Source organism: Taudactylus pleione, unplaced genomic scaffold (genome assembly GCF_031769625.1).
Source record: "Taudactylus pleione unplaced genomic scaffold, aTauple2 ptg000442l, whole genome shotgun sequence".
Classification (NCBI taxonomy): Eukaryota; Metazoa; Chordata; class Amphibia; order Anura; family Myobatrachidae; genus Taudactylus; species Taudactylus pleione.
Window position 1 is genome coordinate 4,469,250 of NW_028284844.1, and position 21,851 is coordinate 4,491,100.

General features: G+C 42.7%; 1 protein-coding gene across 1 annotated transcript in view; it reads right to left on the bottom strand.

The window, feature by feature from the left end:
* Positions 1–21,539, bottom strand: part of NFIA (nuclear factor I A) — a 317,707-nt gene extending 296,168 nt beyond the window's left edge. The window contains 2 exon segments of the mRNA XM_088447871.1: positions 15,352–15,883; positions 21,386–21,539. Coding sequence (XP_088303997.1) covers positions 15,352–15,883; positions 21,386–21,412 — 559 coding nt within the window. The 5' untranslated portion in view covers positions 21,413–21,539.
* Between the last annotated feature and the right edge of the window lie 312 nt (positions 21,540–21,851).

The following is a 21,851-nucleotide window of genomic DNA, read 5'->3' on the forward strand; positions in this document are numbered from 1 at the left end:
ATTGGTATGTGTGCGATCCCTCAAAGCCGCTTCATTTAGGGTATTGAGAAAACCACATACCATTTTAGAAGCAGAAGCCATGTGTTTAAGATCTGGGCTGACTAGTTCCTCCCGGTGTATATAGTGTACGCCGCACATTAAAGAGAGAAAACACATTCAGGACGGGAGGAAAAACCCTTTGTGTCCTGAATGTTGATAAACGGAAATGCTCGCAAGAACGTCTGGGAGTGTTGTCCACTTTGGGCACATACAAAGGGGGAATGGCCGCCCCCTTTGAAACCAGAAAGTGACCTCACACTAGTGGAATGGTGCCCTAGATAAGGAGAAGACAGTCCCCATTATGCTTATCAAATAGTATTGTGGAGAAAGAACAGGATGTGTTGCAGAAACCTGTACCTCCAAGACTAGGAATACCTATTACTCCCGCCGGAGCTGCCTGTTTGCGGTACCTATGCGTACTCAGTACAACTGTCATCATGTGCAATAGAGGCCCACGCCCCCGTAGAGCGTTATCGGTACTTTGCTGATCATCGCCAGCAACATTACACCATCTGTGGCCAGAAAAATCGCGAAGGATCGCTATTCTGTTTATATGCACGCAACGCAGTTGCTAATATCAGAGGTGATATGTAAATAATTGCATTCGCATTGCGATCGCAGCCTGACATAAGGACGCCCACTTCCCCTTACGCACATTAGTATACTTTGGCAACATAGCAAAACAATCGGTAACATCGGACCCATACGCCAAGTTAAGACAGGTCAGACCTCACTCAGGAATTGCTTACTTCTACGCACGCTATGAGGCCTCAGGCTGTGTATGGTATCGCTGTGGATAATTTATGCACGCCTCTGCAACGCCGTCCCAACGCACTGGCACACCTGCGTTTGCCCGACCACCCCCCCCCTCCCGTCACCACCCACAAACGGCACTTTCTGTCAATCACTCAGCCATGGGTCTGCGTAGCCTCTGCGATCGCAGTCCCGATTGCAATAGCTAGTTCGCGCACGTCCACTGTAATGCATACGCATGCGCAGTTTGCAACATTCGTCCGATTGCGTGCGTATAAGCAACTGCAATCCTTGCTGAATCAGGCCCTCATTCCGGAAGTCTGCAAAACATCCCATAAAAACAGTCACCCCCAAAATGGCACCGTCGAGCGCAGTGGGGCTTTAAAAGGCCGTCATACTCGGTCATGCTGTTGTGTTCCAACTTTCCAACCATCTGCAGACTCTTTCCTAACAGAACACCACAGCTGTCACTTTTATACACACACACACACACACACACACACTCACACACACACACACACACACACACACACTCACACACACACACTCATACACACACACACTCACACACACACACTCACACACACACACACACACTCACACACACACACTCACACACACACACACACACACTCACACACACACACACACTCACACACACACACACACACACACACACACTCACACACACACTCACACACACACACTCACACACACACACACTCACACACACACACACACACTCAAACACACACACACACACACTCACACACACACACTCACACACACTCACTCACACACACTCACACACACACACACACACACACTCACACACACACACACACACACACTCACACACACACACACTCACACACACACACACACTCCTTTTTTGTGTGTCTCCCAACTGTCCCAGTGCACACAAAACACATTGCCCTTTGTGAAGGCTGCAAACCCAGGACGCAGCCAGATTCGGGCATTCTGAGGCCACCCCAAGCCCAACCACACACAGCAATGACGTCAAATGACTCCACAATAAGTGCTGTGAGGCGGCCGGAAGGCTCCGGATGAGTGGAAAGCATCATATTGTTTTAATGGTTTCTTATTATGGAAAAATAATGAACACTGGGCCTGATTCAGAGCCGGACGCTATTTGCGCTCGCTCGTCCAGAAAAAGGGGCTGGCTATTTAAATTGAACGCTCGCTCTTTGCGGTCTGTTGACGCCTCTATGTCTGAACGAGCGAACAAAACATGCGCTCGCTATTTTGTAAAAAACGCCCCCTGGCCGCTCGCATCATACGTCATCTCCGCTATTTATTAGATTAATCGAGTACATCGAAAGGCGAATGAACTACTCACTATTCTTTTGGTTGCATTTTCCTACCGCAATCATGCGAGCAGTTCTGGCTAAAGGACACCCAACTGACGTGGTCGATGACGCTGCTTTGTTAATTATGCACACCCTTAAAACGCCCGTTTTGACCTTTTGGCACGCCTGCGTTCGGATCTCCACTCCATTTTCAAGCACCTTCCCCTGTTACCACCCACAAACGCCTCATACTGTCACTTAAATTAGCAGGCACTCACTATTTTGCGAGCACACGATTTTCGACCGCGCTGACTGGTTCGCGCATGCGTACTAAAAACCCATACGCATGCGCAGATGTGCGAACATCGCTCGGAGCGAACGAGCGGCCGCTTACGAGCGGCTCTGAATCAGGCCCACTGGTCCTAATTAAACAAACTTAACAGAATAATCCGGCATTTCCGTCACGTGCTGACCCGTCACTGGAGCGCTGCCCCAAATTCACAAAGAGGCCCCAACTTTTCTTCTTATGAAACAATACCCTACCTGCCCTCTATGTCTCTATTTCTGTTTTTTTCCTTGGGCCAGATAGAGATGACCACATTAATGTGCACAACAAAACCACTCTACCATCCAAGTCCAATAAAATGTCATTAAACATTTATTTATTAACATAGCGCGTACACATTGCGCATCGCTTTACAGAGAGTATTTCAGTCATTCGTATCGTCAACTTGCCCACGTGGAGCTTACAATCTATATTACGTGCCACAAGGACACACACGTACACACTTGGGTTAATTTTTTTGTAAGAAGCCAACTGACCTACCGGTATGTTTTTGGAGTGTCGGAGGAAACTGGAGCACCCGCGAGAAACCCACGGACTCATGGGGAGAGCATGCAAACTCCACACAGATATGGCCTTGTTGGGAATTGAACTCATAATCTTCAGGACATTGGAGCTGTAGTGCTAACCACTATGCCAACAGTACTGGAGCATGGCTACATTAAAGTGCCAGATACATTCTTCCATAGGCGAATCGCAAACATGCACCAAGTTGCCGCTGCTTACCGAAACTCTAACAGAGGTGAAAGGTCACAATGTCTATTTTACTAGAAACAACGTACACTGTAGGAGGGTACTATTGTGCCAAAGATCCTAACACATTGCAATGCTGGTTACACGCTAGGTCGGCCCGACCCGCCGGCCTCTCTGACGATTGGCAAGTGCACATACACTTACCAATCCTCCGCCCGACGTGTCGGGCCTGAAGTCACAACTGAGCGGGCATTTAAACTCGTCTGCCCAATTGAGCTGTCACTCAGCGCCAGCTCCCTGCACCCGGGCATTTGGCAGGTCGCCCGTACGCACCAGCAGACGCACCGATGTATATCTGCAGATATATCGGCCATCTGCTGTGCAGCACAGCCGATGTGTTATGTCTGTGAATGACCTAGTTCACAGACAAATATCGGGGGGGGTGGCGCACACCTGCTGACGCGGTCGCGATATATCGGCCGTACGATTGTATGGCCGAGATATCGCCCAATGTGTACCCCAACCCAGCTATAGTCAGAGAGCACATAGTATTGTACTGTCAAATTAATCACTTTTTTTTTTACCAGGACGGAGCCTGAATCCTCGTCTATTATAAGAAAATGAGCCTCAGTATTACCGTATTACCGTACCATTTAATAATAAAGGCATATTATATGTTTACTATACACTGTTGCTACTCAATCCTGAGAAAGACAATAGCTACAACACTGCCCTAATTAATAGGGTGGGTGAGGGGGTGATGTATTCGCTGAACGCTCCTGTGCACCACATTCTCCGATAGATGGTATTAGAAGTGAAAGCACAAATTGCTGAAACTTCTTTACTTAGTTCTATTAATTTACCAGCGGTAACGCTGTAACCGCAACCTGAGGAAGCCACATAGGACACAGACCACATTTTGCTAGACTTAAGTAACATAGAGCACTCGCATACAACCAAGCATATAATATAGGTTATACAGTATTAGATGTTGCTGCCTGTCATTGGAACCCGTACAATTTGCTACATTTTGCTATCTTTAAATAAGAGTTCCTTTCAAGGCGTTCTGACATCCGCAGCCGAACCAGGCGGCCGCTATGGCGGAATCTCTGCACTGGCAAGTTCCCTAACAAAGTAGCATTATGCCCTGCAGTACCAGGGGGCTCCCAAGTCCCCCCTTATGTGGACCTTGGAAACATAAGGGGGGACCTTGGACACATTATACGGTCAAGATAGATAGAGATAGATAGATAGATAGATAGATAGATAGATAGATAGATAGATAGATAGATAGATAGATAGATAGATAGATAGATACACAGACAGATAGATGTGAGATAGACAGACAGACACAGACAGACAGACAGACAGACAGATATGAGATAGATAGATAGATAGATAGATAGATAGATAGATAGATAGATAGATAGATAGATAGATAGATAGATAGATAGATAGATAGATATCCAACCAAATCAGTCGGCACTCATAAATGCAATGCCAACTGGTCCCGGTGCCAAAATCTACATATAGCTATAATCTCCAACAAGAAAAACGGCACTCCAGGGACACCATGCTAAGATGCAAAAAATGTGTATTACATGATCATCAACGTTTCAGGACACACATGTACATCTTGGTATATATATATATCCACACACACACACACATGCCCCTGATACATATATATATATATATATATATATATACACACACACATGCCCCTGATACATATGTATATATATATATATATATATATATATACACACACATGCCCCTAATACATATATATATATATATATATATATATATATACACACACACATGCCCCTGATACATACAACTAAAGAGACATTTTTCAAGTAACAAAAATTTTTAAAAAAAGACCCCGAAAAAAAAAAAAAAAAGGCACAATAAGGGCATTTCAGTGACGAAATTTTCCCGGCAGCCTCCTAACAATAGCTATCTTGTTGGGAAGCAAAGAACTACAAAGGCCCCTTTCTCAGAAGTTACTTGAAACTGCTTCTCTGCAACAGAAAAAGTGCAACACTGCTCCCTTAAACAAAACGGGAGCTTCATCCTATTTCAGACATAGCTGGGTTCAGGGAATGTCCAACAGTTTTGGTATTTGAGAAATTAACCCCAAATGCGGCCCAGCTGCTTTTTTTAAATAATTTTAAATTACGTTCTATTTGTTTTTGGGTTTTTTTCCCAGGGAATGCAAATTGTTTCCATCTACTTTCACTTTGTAATAACTCGGTGACTTAGGGTTTGCTCTGATGGCTCTGCTTAATTTTGGTAGAGATTTCTCCCAGCATTCACTGCTCGGCCATCCCCGTTCTGTTCTTGGTAGCCGGATCAGTATATACAAGTAACCATTTCAATATAGGTTTTAGAGTTACAGAACCGGGATCCAAACTGCCAGCACGGAGTCAGCATTTGGCGCCAGGAACTCGCCTATAGCGGTAACTACTAAGCAGATTTTGCACGTTCTTATCCAGAAATGAAATGAAAATAGCTCCAATCTTTCGGACAATACCTAAAGAAGCAACAAGATATCTCGCAGAACCACGTCCCCTGAAATGTCCTGATCTTGATCGATGCACAAATCAATCCTATGAAATACTACACTCAGGTCTGTGAAACATATACGCCTGTACTGGCGTGACGCCAAATGAACAAAGGAAGATGGACGATTAAATGCCAGGAATTCAACTTTTAGAAAATGGAACAATAATCTTTGAAAGATAGGATATTTATTTATAGAAAAAAATATATATATTCAGGCTACGGTATGGTAAAAGGATACCTGCAGGTAATGATAACCCACCGCCAGAAGTGCCCCTACTGCTCATTTGGCAACAACACAGCCGCGGATCTCTCCCAGGGGGCCCCGTGTAACCTCCCTTCATCTGTCACTGGCGACACAAGGACGGGGAGACGTGTGCGAGTCCCCAGGTGTGTCATGGATGATTTTGGCTCAGAAATCTCTACGCTTCATTTCCCCAATCAATTTATTATTAAGGAGGGCGACAGTAGGTGTGGGGCTCCCTCCAAACAGACACTGCAGACTCGTGGTGACAATTAATGGGGGTCCAGTTGGTATTACAGGGGTCTATTTACTAAGCAGTTGTTAGGAGACAGAGTGAAAAGTGATAAGTCTGTGATAAGGTGCCAGCCAATCAGCTCCCAACTGTCATTTTTCAAACACAGCCTGTAAGATGGCAGTTGGGAGCTGACTGGCTGGCACCTTATAACTTTCTTATCACTTTTCACTCTGTCTCATAACATAACTGCTTAGTAAATAGACCCCATAATTTTTCTTTTACTCTTTGGGCAAAAGCAATTTACATGTCGCCATTTCTCACGTTTAGAAAGCAGGAGAATATTTTGCCAAAACATGAATCCGCTGCAGGTGAGGCTCGTAGGGTTGGGGTGAAACATATCCTGTCCTTATGTGGTCCCTGATTAAGGGGTCTATTTACTAAGCAGTGTTAGGAGACAGAGTGAAAAATTATAAGAAAGTGATAAGGTGGCAGCCAATCAGCTCCCAACTGTCATTTTTCAAACACAATCTGTGAGATGACAGTTGGGAGCTGATTGGCTGGCACCTTATCACTATCTTATCACTTTTCACTCTGTCTCCTAACACTGCTTAGTAAATAGACTCCTAAATGTTTGCCGTACTTACACTATATAAGAAGTGTTCGTATGTTCATCATTTTGCTACTGAAACTTAATGTATGTATAGATTCCCAAATCTACACAAGTTTTCGGAAATGTATCAAGCAGATAAGCAGAATCGTGTACAATCCATGATCCAGTTGTCCATAACCATACGTAAAGCCGACACAGATATATCACAGACAATTAATGTTACTCGTAGGTAATCATCAACACATTTCGTTTTATATCCTGGGTCAATTACAATTAATCCAATGGATACAATTTATTTATACGCTTCACTTTTAAAATCTCTTAAATCACGTGAATAGCGTTTCGCCGACACCACTAAGCAAAATGCCAACAACAATGTGGCAGGCGTCATAAGCACGTCTTGTGCACAGAGCTTACATCCCCTGTCAGAGGCAGGATTACTGTACGGAGAGAGTTAGTCTCTTCTAAGAAACATGGAAGTGGTGCTCCCATTGCGACTACTGAAAATGGACCTTTAAATTTCTCCTGAGGCAGAAAGTGTACAACCCATATACACTAACGTTTGATGTTGTCACTGGGAATGAATAAGACAATTAAGGAAGACGATGGTACTTGGCAGCATTTTCCATCTATGTAACCCTCATCTATGGACCTCAGAGGCGGGACTACCATAACTGCTACCATGCCCCCTTACCTCCAGACCCCAGAGGCGGCACTACCACAACTGCTACCGTGCCCCCTCTTACCTCTGGACCCCATAGGTGGGACTACCACAACTGCTACCATGCTACCCCCCTTACTTCCGGACCTCAGACGTGGGACTACCACAACTGCTACTGTGCCCCCCCCCTCTTACCACTGAACCCCAAAGGCAAGACTATCACAACTGCTACCATGCCCCCCCTCACTTCTGGACCCCAGAGTTGGACTACCACAACTGCTACCATGCCCCCCTTACCTCCGGACCTCAGACGTGGGACTACCACAACTGCTACCATGCCCCCCTTACCTCCGGACCTTAGACGTGGGACTACCACAACTGCTACTATGCCCCCCCCCATTACTTCTGGACCCCAGAGACAGGACTACCACAACTGCTATCATGCCTTCCTCTTACCTCTGGACCCCAAAGGCGAGACTACCACAACTGCTACCATGTCCCACCCATACTTCCAGACCACAGAGGCGGACATACCACCACTAATACGGCTCCCCTCACCTCTTGTCCCCAGAGGTGGAGCCACCATCATTACGATGGGAGCCCCCCTCACTTTCGGATCTCAGTGGCGGAACTATCACCAATGCTACGTGTCCCCTCTCACCTCCGGGCTCCACTGCCAATACTGCCACCATTTCTGTAGGGCCCCCCTCACCACCGGACCCCAGTGGCGGAACAACTCCCACTGCTATTAGTTTACCCCATCCCTCTAGACCCCAGCGGCGGAAGTACCACCATTGCTACCCCACCCCCTCACCTACGTACCCACAGATGCTGCAGCCTTTGCAACTACAAAATCAGGCACAAATTCCTGATGATACATTCAAGCATATTCAGAATGAAGAGTCATCTAGCAGCAGATATGGATATTATTATTTTATCATTACCAGTTATTTACACATATTCCGCAGCGCTCTACAAAGAGTACTTGGCCATTCACATCAGTCCCTGCCCCAGTGGAACTTACACTCTATATTCCCTATCACATGCTCACACACTAGGGTTATTTTTTGTTGGGAGCCAATTAACCTACCAGTATATTTTTGGAGTGTGGAACGAAACCAGAGCACCTGGAAGAAACCCACGCAAGCACAGGGAGAATATACAAACTCAACACAGTTAGGGCCGTAGTGGAAATTGAACCCACGACCTCAGTGCTGTGCGGCAGTAAGGCTAACCATTACACCTAAACTGGATCAGTCACCTGGTATCCAGTGCCTCATGCCACAGTGATGTCACAAGCTCCTAACTAGTGGGTCGGCTACATTCCAATGACTGCTGATTCAGGCTACACAACACTGCAATGCTTATAATCTATGTTCTGTATTGTTTTGTACTGTAATGGTGCCTAGCACGGTACAACTTTTATGAGCGATTTGAACGATATCGTTCATATCGTTTACTTTTTTGCAGTCACCAACCTGACAACGACCAACGAAGCGCGTTCCCGAATGAACGATAACGATATCTATAGGTGCATACACACGTAAAGATTTTCTGTCCAACCATCCAACTAGTTGATTGGTTGGAATGAAAATCTGGTAAGGGACGAAAGCAAATGACAATCAGCAATTTGCTCCCAAACGCCGGAAAATGGACAAAAACTGTTGTTTGAACAAATTGTTTAGATCAAACATTTAACAAACTTGTCTGACGGCCATTTTCATCTGTTTTCTGGCATTTAGTAGCAAATTACTGATCATCAGTTACTCCCATATGTTACCAGATTTTCATTACAACCAATCAACTAGTTGGATGGTTGGACAGAAAATCTTTACGTGTGTATGTAGCTTAAGTTGCTGTTTTCGTATTTGCTCATTTGTTTATGTACTTTGTGAGGTGCTGCGGAACCCTTGTGGTGCCATATAAATAAAGGATAATTATATACACACACACACAGCCACCTGCAGCTCTCTCTTGCTTGGAAAGAGTATTATAAGCACAAGGTAAGACATTGCTACTACATTAAAAAAAAAAAAAGTCTGAAACTTTAAACAAAGTGAAATAATGATAATAATTCCGTTGTTGTTGTTGTTATTAATAGCAATAATAGTAATTAAACACTGTGCGGTCAATCCTATTAAGAGCAAAGGCTGCGAGTTAAAACGTCGGCAATGGACCGGCACCTCGCACCACTCTCCGAGCCCGCATTCGTTTCATTTTGCTCGGAGCCCTATGGGGCCTGCGAGCAAAATTCAGCGATTGCAAGCTGCCGTCAAGTGCGGCCATTGCCGTGATGACTCGCACCGGCTAGGATTGACGCCTGTGAATACGATATATGCATGTAGCTTACAATGCCGCAATGTCTGGACAATACAACCCGCTTGTTCAGCCACAAGATTATAGCGTGCTGCTGCCACTTACACAAGGTACATTACATGCAGATACATTGGGCACAGGCAGCGTGCTGGTTACATTGTATCTGTATGATCTGTAGCTTTAAGCACATTTGCAACTGATTACAGCCTGTTGGAACAAATAGGACACACATTACCGTCTGGGAAATTTTAAGTGGCCCAACTACTGGAGTGAAATAAACAGTCCTGCCCCGACCACAACAGGCCGCGTGGTTTACCCTTTGCTTCCCATTAGTGGGAATCCGACTGGAACTTGGCTCTGCACTGTCCCACCTCCATTTTCTAAAGGAATATTCATCTTGGCCTCAAGTACCCTGCTCCAAGCATCTCCCGTTCCCAGCATTAAACACGGGCCGGAAAAGACAGGGCATGCTGGACATCCATCTGTTACCGAGTGGGACTATGTAAATGGCACAGAAATGGTAGATATTAGTGTAGGGTCCTGGACTGCAGAACCCAAGCAATAGAGCGAGAGAGTACATAGACGGTAATGTGCCACACTTTTACTGGGATTCACTTTGCACCGTCCTTTTGTACTTCAAACTAAGGGGTCTATCCATTAGACTTGCTCCGCTGTATGCCGCACTTACGGTAGCTCTAGACTCGCAGATCTTTGTACTCAACACTAAGGGGCGAGATCTGGCCACGGGAGAGTTTATGTGTTGTTGTCGGAATTTACCCACGCTTAATTGAATCGACCCCTTAAGGTGCCTACGCGATGTTTTACCCGATCTGGCCGATTCCAACGCATCAGAACAGCAGATCATGTAAAATATGCCCAAATTGTGAGTCCCCACTCACGATCACGATGCGATGCGCGTCCCCGCAGGTCGCACATCGCATCTTCAGATCTGCCGTGTTGTAAGGCAGATCTGACGATCTCAAGTCACGATGCACTGGATGGTTTAGTGTGTCACATTGGCAGCTTTTTCAGACCAAATCGTGCCCACGACTGCCGGGGAGCTCCCGGGGAGAGTTCAGGGGGAAATCGTAGACACATTGTGTGATTGTGAGCACACCGCTATGTGTGTAGGCACCTTTACTATGGTAGAATGCTGGACTTTGATAAGACAGTAAATTTTGTACCTATTCTATACTTCCCCCTCCCTCCTAACAAGCCTAGGTGCATGTACAGTCTGCTGAAGTGACCCCCTAAGATCGCAATTTACAGTGCCAATTGTAAACGAGGGACATGTTTTATTTTGGTTATTTTTTTTTACAGAACCCACAATGCAAGATAACCCCAGTGTCAACTATAGTTATTATTGCAGCATGGTGTCTCACAGCACTGAGGTCTTCGATTCAATTCCCCACCATCTGTGTGGAGTTTGTATTTTCTCCTTGTATTTGCTTGAGTTTTCCTCTAATTTTTCCCCACAATCCAAAAACATACTGGTAGGTTTACTGGATACTGACAAAAACAAGAATTAACCCTAGTGTGTATATGTGTGTACATGTTGGGGATACAGACTGTAAGCTCTGCTGGGGCAGGGACTAATGTGATAATTCTCTGTAAGGCAGTATATGTGTGCACTACTTAAATAACTGTTAATAAACTATTTTAAATAATACATATTTAGTGCGCTCAAACCAGGTAGTCAAAAACAATAGATGGTCAGGCAATACACCCAGGTTCTGTATGAGGATAATAAAAACATTTGTATGCGTAACCACACTTTGGCGCACTGTTTGCCGTTAAACCTTTCTCTTTGCTCATTGTCCAATGTCAACGTTGAGAAACAAGAAGTCTCATATCTCAATGTTCTAAAACTTTACTTGCCATTTCTCCAGATACGGCTTGATTTGGTGGCCAAAAAAAAAAAAAAAGTTCGGGCACAGCACCAACAAAAAAAAAACAAATTCTAAAAATGACCAGTGCGCAGGCTAGGAAATATATACAAACGCCTTTTCATACTTACAAACTTACTTTTTCATGTTATAATGTTGCATTCGACAACCAAACAGTACAAAATAAAAATTGTTTTTGTACGAACAAAAAAGACATAAAATAAAAAAATAAAAGAAAAAAGACTTGCTGTATTAGACGATTTTATTAACACAAAATAAATAAAATAAACTGAAAATCCTCATTCGTACACCTGATCTTTAGCTGTGGCGAGTGGCTCATCCGTGCCAGCAGGACCATCTGGGCAATCCGCATATTGGGGCTTTTCAATACCATTTTATGATGAAATTGCAGAAACGCTGCCAAAACAGAACTGAATTTCGGCACAACCTGCCCAATGTGGTATCCGTTTGGCTTAATTGTATTTAGGGCAAAAGGGATATTTTGCAGCTCAAAAATAAATAGAACTTAAATAAAGCCACATACAGAAGTATTTATTTATTACAGGCTTTATATTTGCAATTCTAGTGATTTAGCATTATAGAAATATCACGTAATCTGTTGACACATGCAACCAAGTCAGCCTAATGCCATTTAACAAGGCGGCAGCGCCATCCGCTTCTGTGAGCATCCTTTTCTGTTACGAAACCTATAGCAGCTTCCTAGATTAATATTTTCCTCATTAGTTACACTTCTCAACTTTCAATAAAACTTTTTTTTTTTTGCGGAATTCCAGACACAACGCAAACGTGCTATTAGAATACGCAACACGGAGACGACACAGAAATGGTTTCATATGTTGCTCATTACTTTTCTTCAGTTTATTTCTTTATTTATTTTAAGCATTGTTTTATTTTTGTCACTAAGTAAATAGCTAGCTGCTTTTATAACTCTGTAAAATTGTTCTGATACAAGCTCCCCGCCTCATTTGCCAGAAGGGAAAGGCCGGGGGTATCAGGTGTCAGGTCATTGTTCGGTTGCCAAAATATATATCCATCTACTGTCTGTCTACTGCTAAGTTCTTAAACTCTTAACAAATCTGGTCTCAGACAAAATTAAACCACTTCAAAAAGAAGATTTTTCCCACAACGTGCCCACAGGAGCCACACTTGCACCCCAGCTGCAACTCTCCAAACTTTTTTCGCGGTTGACTGGCTACGAATGATCAAAGGTTAAATTTTATCTGAAAGGTCAACTGGCTGGTGGCAAAGGTTACGACCTTAACAACGTAAAAGTGACTTAGCCACGTGCCTGCTTTAACGGCTCGTCTTGGTGCAGATCGTCCATTTCTGGCAAAGTCATAAATTTGCTTTCGCTTTCTCCTTCTTTTTCTTTACTACTCCCACTAGCAAAAACAATCCTGTATAATAAACTCCTGCTTCCCATGTGTTACTTGATACATTGGGTGCAGAAACTGGGAAAAAAACAAAAAACAAAACATGCAATAAATTTAATGCACAAAAATTCTATCTCTCCTTGTAGAAGCAGATAACGTTCCCTGATTTGAATCTGCAGGTTTCATTCCGTCCCTTAGTGTTCCATGGTCCATGCATGGAAATTTATCAGTGCAATTCAAACTGGAATATGCATCCTTTTGTGTACTGTACTTTCTAGAACTATGTGGAATGGGGGGGGATGGGGGCTGGGGGATGGGGGGGGTTAGAGGCTTTTTTCTGTTTAAAGGTTCAAAAAATGCTAGAATAACACACTAGGAGGAAACCGTCTTATAATATTTGAAATTGAGGCTACAAAACATTTTTTTTTTTTTCAAGCTTTTAGCTGTCATTTTACTAGCACAGTCTTTGAAATGACAGATAGGAGATGACTGGTTGCTTTGGGAAACTACTGTACTCCAAGTTATCCCTCTCCAAGGCTTGATAGATCTCCCCTTGAGTATGGCGTAATAGCAGAGTACTGTGTTAGGGGCCGGGAGGGGAGCAGAAAGGTGCTGGGCTGAGGACAAAACTAATCATTTATTTATTTATTTTTAAAGTTTGATGGCACCACCTGCTGCCAAACGCTGGCAGAGCTTCCAATTAAAATGTAAAAAAAAAAAAACCAAAGAGCAACATAAGCATTTACCAACACATAAACACACACGCGTACACACAGACACCCGCGCGTAACGCACGGTGAACTCTGCATCAGGTGCCATTTCTGAGGCAGGATAGGTTCATTCCGGTAAAGGAGCATTTCTGTTCCAGAAGGGAGCTGACAATTTACAATAACTGGGACCAGCGTACATAAAATGAGCAACCTGGCAAAAGGCTAATGGTGATATCATTGTAATAAAAATAGAGATATTCATTCCAGCGGGAAAGGAGACAGCACCTGTGTGCTTTTCTCCATGGCAAATAGCTACACACAAAACTGCACCATAACTTTGCAGAATACTGGCGCACAAGCTGTTATACTGCACTGACACCGGCGACAAGGTAGCAGTTCACTAACTCAATCCACCTACTCCTAGGAAGGCTGAGGCCTACGTCTGAAAACCAAAAACTCCTCTCAGTAACTCCAACATGATGATTTGACAAAAGCCTTTCATGCGACACATTTATTTATTTAAAAAGTTAACACAGGCTGAGAAAATTTTTATTTTATTTTTCCTACTGCTGAATGACTATTTTCCATACACTACAGTTAACGGTGAATTAAGTCTGCAAGACGCTACCAGTCACTGCCTACATTAAATTTATTAAAAAAATAACACAAACATTTTTTACAAAAATCACCCCAAAAAAAAAAAAAAGCAAAGCACAGTCCGAATTTCTGTTTATACAAGTCTACCATGAAATGCCTCCTCCCCTGCACGCCGAGCAGACAGGCCAAATATTAGGCAATTGCCGTAGGTGGCACGCTCTTACAAACAACTTGTGTACTTCACGGGGACAAGAAAAACAAATTAAACAAAATATAACAAGCGCGCTGTGCGCCGGCAAACTGTACAATGGGGTTTATAACAATAACCTGGTGCGTGCGTTGTTTTAGAAGCTAGTCATTTGACATCACATTAGGCCTGTAAGTGGAATCACTCAGAATTTTAAATTTAAATACAATCATAAATCTTGTGTATGATGTTTCTCAGATGCTGTATGCTGGTGCCCCTATGCTTCCACGTTTTTCAAACTTCTACACTCCTCACAGAGTGGATTTACCGCGCTCTCTCCATATAAGAGGGACTGCCATAACACAAGGGAGTTGATATAAAGTTAAGTGCCTGCCAGATATTTCAAGGTGAACTTATTTCTTATAATACTATACTGAAATTAACCCTGTAAAAAAAAATTTTTTTATAAGAACTGCAACGTACATCGGTTAACTTATTGTTGCAAATTCCTACAGGACTAAAAAAAAAAAAATTTTATATATATATATATATATATATATATATATATATATATATGACCAGGTGTCGCTGTTATACTGTAACTTATGCAATGCGAACATCACAGAGAGTAGCCAAATCTCTGTCACCAAATATACTAGCTTTGGCACACCGTCTGAGAACCTCGGGCTAACGACGACGTGCAAAAATAGTTTTCTGCCGTCGTAACCGGAGTGCACAAAAAAATAAAAAAAATTCTGCAAACAAGCCAAAAGTTCAACAAGGTAGAAAAAAAAATTGAGCTTACCTGCTGAGTGCACGAAGTATGCCAAATATAAATCAAGTTCCTTCACCGAAACTCCTATGTGGTGAGGCTGTACGCACAGCCCATGGTTAGAACACTGGGGAGACTTTACAAGCCGCTCGCCATCAGTACTTTCGAGTGGAATACCTTTAAATAAAATCACCATTACAAGGTCAAGTCTCCAGACCTTGTCCGCCTGTCGTAGGCAGTCGATTCTTCTCATCTTCCCTTTCTGGTCGGGGTTGGACAGAACACAACAAGCAGGCTTTTTTCCTGTAACTGTGAGTACAAAATCCTCTCGGTACTCTGGCCTAATATCTTTCCTTAGCTTGGCCAGGAGTCGGGACGCCCATTTCTGTTTGACTTCGGGTTTTTCGCTCAGCAACTCGTCCTTCACTGCTCTCTCTTCCTCTTTGGACATACGTTTTTCATGTTTTTTAAAGTATTTTCGTTTTCGGGCTTGTAGGTTGAACCACGTGTAAGCGAATGCTCGTACGTGAGGCAGAAGTGCTTCGATAAATGGATGGAACTCATCCTGGAGTGAAAAAAAAATAAAAAATAACAGGGAGAAAGGTTTATGAAAATAATTTTTAGTCCGGCTGCAGGAAACACATTCTTAAGACATCACTGAGTTAAGTAATAAGTTACAGGCAAAGATGTATATGGTTAATGACTTTGAAACTAAATAGGATAGGCTCTTCCATGCAAAGTGGAAAAAAAAAAAATTAAAAGGTTATTTCAGGACTTGGTGTCAGGATAAGTGGCGACAAGTTGGCATCTCACTTTGTACGTGTCCTGTCCCTTTGTTAGTTGTACACAAAGACCCGGGACTTCCTTTTCCCCCCCAGCAAATGCATGAACATCAATATTTAAAGTTGGAATCACAGGCACAGTAAATGCAAGTTGAGTTTACACCCACCAAATCGATAAGCAGTAAAAGTTTCATGATTGCTGTAAAAATACATTGCAAAGCTTTTACTGGGAACAGAATCTGGGAAATACTGGCTCTTAAATCCCCCTATATTTAGGCCTAACTATACATGTTACATAATTAAGTGATAATTTATTTGCACTTGACCAGAGTTTATTTCATAATAGGGAGGCAAGGTAGGAGACTTGAGTTGTATAGAGCGCTTAAAGTACCTTTCAGAGCGCACCCCAAAACTCAATTTCCTCCAAGAATCAAAACGAGTAACTCCTTCATTTTTAATTATTGGGGGTAGTTGTAGAAAAAGTCAATGATGGAGAAAGCCCTGATAAAAATATGTATGAAAAGGCTGATTTGAAATATGTTGCAAAGTTACTAGAAAAAAAAAATTGTATAAAAAGTATTTTTTTTTTTTTACAACTATAAATTGGGTAAATATTAGAAATATATAATTTTTAAGTTCATCATTACTATTATTATTTACTATATACCAGAGTGCGGTACAATTATTATAACTGATCACAAGGAATTAAATTGTGCCAAAACAAATGACTGGACCCGCTCGATCATAAAAGCTTGCAATCTATGAGAGGTAAAATTAAAGTTAAAATAATGGATTAACCTGGATATATTAAATAAATATAAGTATTATACTGTAGATATGTTTTTTTTTAGATGAGTGTGTGTTATAAGTGTGTTACAAAGTGCATATATGATGAAACGTCGCTTTCAGATTCCATCTGTTTGAAGGAAATTATAAAAAAAAAAAATAGAAAAATAAAAAAAGTTGAAGTATGTAAAACTGTGCACATGGCAATTCTTCAACCATTTGGGAAACTGAAGTGAGCTGAACACGTTTTAATAAAGACACCAAAAAGCAACGCTTCAAAAGTCTTTTCACAATAAGACATATTATTAGGGAACAGTTATGCTGTTTATGGTGTCTCACACTTATATATATAAGTTTCCAAACCAATAGCTCACACATGCACATATGCATTAATTTATTTCACCTGTTCATTAAAAAAAAAAAAAGACATAAACGGCTACAGATCTTAATTAGCTGGCATGCCGTTACTTACTAACTATACATATAATAAGCACTTTGGTGAACAGACATATCATCAATTTCATTAGTTGTGATCACATCAAACTATTTCAGGCTGACGTTTGCATCGATGTTCAAAAAAAACAAAAAACCCCATTAGTTTTATCGTAATAACTTCAGAATGACTGAAAGTTTGCCCCAGTTAAGGCTCAAAGTATGCACTGAAGAAAGGCCTTGCTTTCTTTTTACACAATTTATGTGATTAGCCTAACGAACAGCCCGTTTTCAGATGAATTATGTTTAATACTTTACATCTAGAAGTGGGGAAGTAGGATAAAATGTATATGAAAAAATAAAAAACCTAAAGGAAACTTTACGTTCTAACCTATGCATGAATTATTAAAGAGTTAAGCTAGCCTGCAGCACTGAGGCTAAGTTTCAAGTTGCCATTATAAATATAAGCAAAACTCAAAACAATTTATAAGTCTTAGAAAGGCACATTAGAGGAACATCTACAGCTTGTGCTGACGGCCATTCACACATTACAAACACGTAGCTGAATTTCACTTTCGGTCACATCACAAAAGTTTTGTTAAAGCCCTAAACAAGCTCGAAAGTCAAGTTCAATGAACAAAAAGCAGTCAATGTAACTCTGTTGAATACAGGGCTGTAAAATAGAGACTTTCTAACCCCCCCTGTTCTCGCGTTTTCGAGCACAAATATTCAGTTTAGTATAAAATACTAAAACATACACTCAGCAGACTGATGACAGCAATGTGCCACGACTATACTTTATAACTGAACCGCTGGATAAAATGCCTAAACAATATTTATTATAGAGGCAGCACTACTTATTACTCAGGATTAAGTGATAGTACATTCCTACAAGACCAATAAAAATATTTTGGGATCTGCGATGGTTGTGCGTATGCAAACTCTATACCAAGAGCAAATCTCAGTTTTAACCCAGTTAGTGCCAAAAAAAGATTTACTGCTACTTCGTCCAGTGCAGAAAACAAAAAGTGACTAGCTTTAAAACCCATAAAAGATTTAAGAGACGATAAAAGTAAAAATATACCGTAACAGATATCGCGGCCTTTCCTGGGATGTTTCTAAACTAGATACCGAATATTAGGGTTATACAATACCATCATTTACAGACATAACTTCGCAAGTTTGCAAAAAAAAAAAATTACAAGGCAAATTCTGTATAATGTTTAAAAAAAAATAATGTTAATAAAAAAAGTTCATTTTAGGTGAAGTGTTAAATCACCTCAATAAGAGATAAAAATCAATGTAAAGGTTTCAGTAACGTTTTCAGCTACCAATACCCCCCCTCCCCGTATCCCAAACAAATGAGCATTAATTATGTTGTCAAATATAAAAACATCAGATAATTAAGTCTTAGGCCCCTTTACACCCCCAGACATAGTATGGCTGCAGATTTATGTATCATGCAAAATAAATGATTTCACAAAAAAAAAAAAAATAGATAAGTACTACATGTTTTAGTTAGTACGAGGCCCTCGTCTCTGCTGCTCCCCAAAAATAAAGTGCTTGCTTAATATGTGCCATATTTTCACCTAAGTGTCTTGGACACTGTTAGGCCTAAAATCACTGTATTCAAAGCCATACTGTTTACTGGACAATTTAACAGCTGTGACTCTAAGATGACAAGAACAAATTATATATATATATATATATATATATATATAAATATATATATATATATATATATATATATATATATATATATATATATATAAATATATATATATATATATAAACAAAAATTTTATCAGGGGATGCGTATGGGAAAAAAAAATATTTTATGCAGATCCCATAACTGAAAGGACAAAGAAATAAATTTAGAAAAAAAGCTTTGTGACCAGTGCTCTCCATACTAAACAGGTTCACTGTATGTTAGCAGCTGCAGGACCAACCAGACAAGTAATGCTTCCCAAAATGTTATTTCATTTTTAATTACAGGTTATCAAAATAATTTGTCACACACCCCTAACCCAAAGGCTATGACAACTCCAGACGAGCCATTTCCTAGTGCTAAAATTCAAATGATCAACAGACAGAAACAGAGAGTAATCAGCTGTACCCAGGCACTTGGAGCCCAGGCACTTGGAGCTGGCCAGCCAGAGGTGACCAGTGGCAGATATCTGGTTCCAGGAAAAATGTGGAGGGTCCACCAGCCAAAGACACTTCCACCTCACCTCCTGTGCCCACTGCCAGCTCCAGTGCCATCAATCCCCCCATCATCACCCCCCACTGCACCCGCTTTGAGTAGAGGAGATAGTACCACAGATCTTGAGCCGCACAGGGTGATATCTGCTTGGTAAAAAAAGTTGCACGTAGAATTCATCCCCCCTTGTGTGATAGTCCTGCGACCAGAGGGGCAGAGAGACAGCTCCGCACTGCCCAGAGGATACAGAGACAGCACGGCCAGGACCGGCCCCCCACACACACTGACACACACTCTCACACACACACACACACACACACACTGTAAGGAGACCAGCTAATACATTCACACTGTGCTGCAGCTCACACACACTGTGCTACACTAATATTCACACACAACACTGTATACAACTGCTGTACACTGCCCAGTGGCCATCTAATATTCACACACAACACTTTATACAACTACTGTAAACTTGCCAATGGCCATCTAATATTCACACACAACACTGTATACAACTGCTGTACAGTGCCCAGTGGCCATCTAATATTCACACACAACACTGTATACAACTACTGTAAACTTCCCAGTGGCCATCTAATATTCACACACAACACTGTATACAACTACTGTAAACTTCCCAATGGCCATCTAATATTCACACACAACACTGTATACAACTGCTGTACATTGCCCAGTGGCCATCTAATATTCACACACAACACTGTATACAACTATTGTACAATGGCCAGGGGCCATCTAATTATCACATACACAACAATGTATTCAACTACTGTACACTGACCATCTAATATTCACACACACAACAATGTATATAACTACTGTACACAACAATGTATACAACTACTGTACACTGCCCAGTGGCCATTTAATATTCACACAACAACAATGTATACAACTACTGTACACTGCCCAGTGGCCATCTACTGTTCACACACACACAACAATGTATACAACTACTGTACACTGCCCAGTGGCCATCTAATATTCACACACACAACAACGTATACAACTACTGTACAATTTCCAGCAGCCAACTAACACAAGCACACACTGACAGGGACAACAAGGAACCCAACTGATACATTCACACTGTGCTACACTAATCTTCACACACAGCACTGTATTCACCACTATACATTGTCCAGCAGCCAACCGATGTATTAACCTGCACACACAAACCAGCCAATGCACACACCATGCACGGCAATTAACTAACACAGTTCACAACTACACTGACGCATCCAGCGCACTAGACTGCAACACATGCACACACACATACACACTGTACTGCAACACCCATAGACTGCCCGTGACCAGCAACTCACTGCACTACAGGCTGCACGTCACCCCCACAAAGTGACACAAAGCCCCAATGTGCACAACTATCCAACACACAATACCTACACTAAAGGCACAGTAGCCAGTGACACCAGCACACATGCAACGTGACAAGCCAACAGCAGCCAGCACCACACAACTTCACCCCTCCAGGGCAGTGACACTCAAGTGTCACTTCTCCAGTGCCAATGTCATTGTGTGTGGGTAGTGTGCAAGCATGCAGACTAGAGGTATGTGTGTGTGTGTTCATGTGCAATCCAAAGTGTGCTAAATGCAGCTATACAAAGTCACAGCCTACAGTAGGGAGCCATGAGAGCAGAGCTGCCTGGCACACTGCAGGGCACCCAGCCCTTGGCATCATCCCCCCCTTCCAGACACGTGCGGGCAGCTCCCCCTGCACAATGCCCGGGACACACAGCACCAGACCCTGATGAAAGTAGGCACAGGAAGGCGCCATTAGCCATGTGCCAGCCCCGGCCGGGTGCCCAGATCTGCAGCCACTTACCTGGGTGAGGCAGAGCGGGGAGTACATGCTGCCGGGTGTGCAGACTAGAGAGGGTGTAGTGTGGCCGGGGAGAGAGAGGGGACAGGATCACTGCTGCTGCTGCTGCTGGCTGCTACTACATGTCCAACTCTGCAAACTGCAGCTGAGCCGCTCCATGAGCTGAACTTTCAGCAGCCCCCCACCCGCCCCCGACAGTACGCGCAGAGCCCCCACCCCCGGGATCCCGGGAAAAGCCCCCCGCACTCGGTGCCTGGCTTGTGCAGGAGCTGTGTGCCCTTAGTCCAGTCCTAGGCTGGGAGCTGGCTGCACGCAGGAATAACTTTCCGGATACTGCAGCTCTCTCAGGCACCCAACCCCCCACCCCCCTGTTCTCTCCCCCCCCCCCTCCACCTCCGATCACAGCACAGTGTAATCATGCACAAGGGCTGATCAATAGATGAAATGCTCCATATTAGACCTGGGGGTG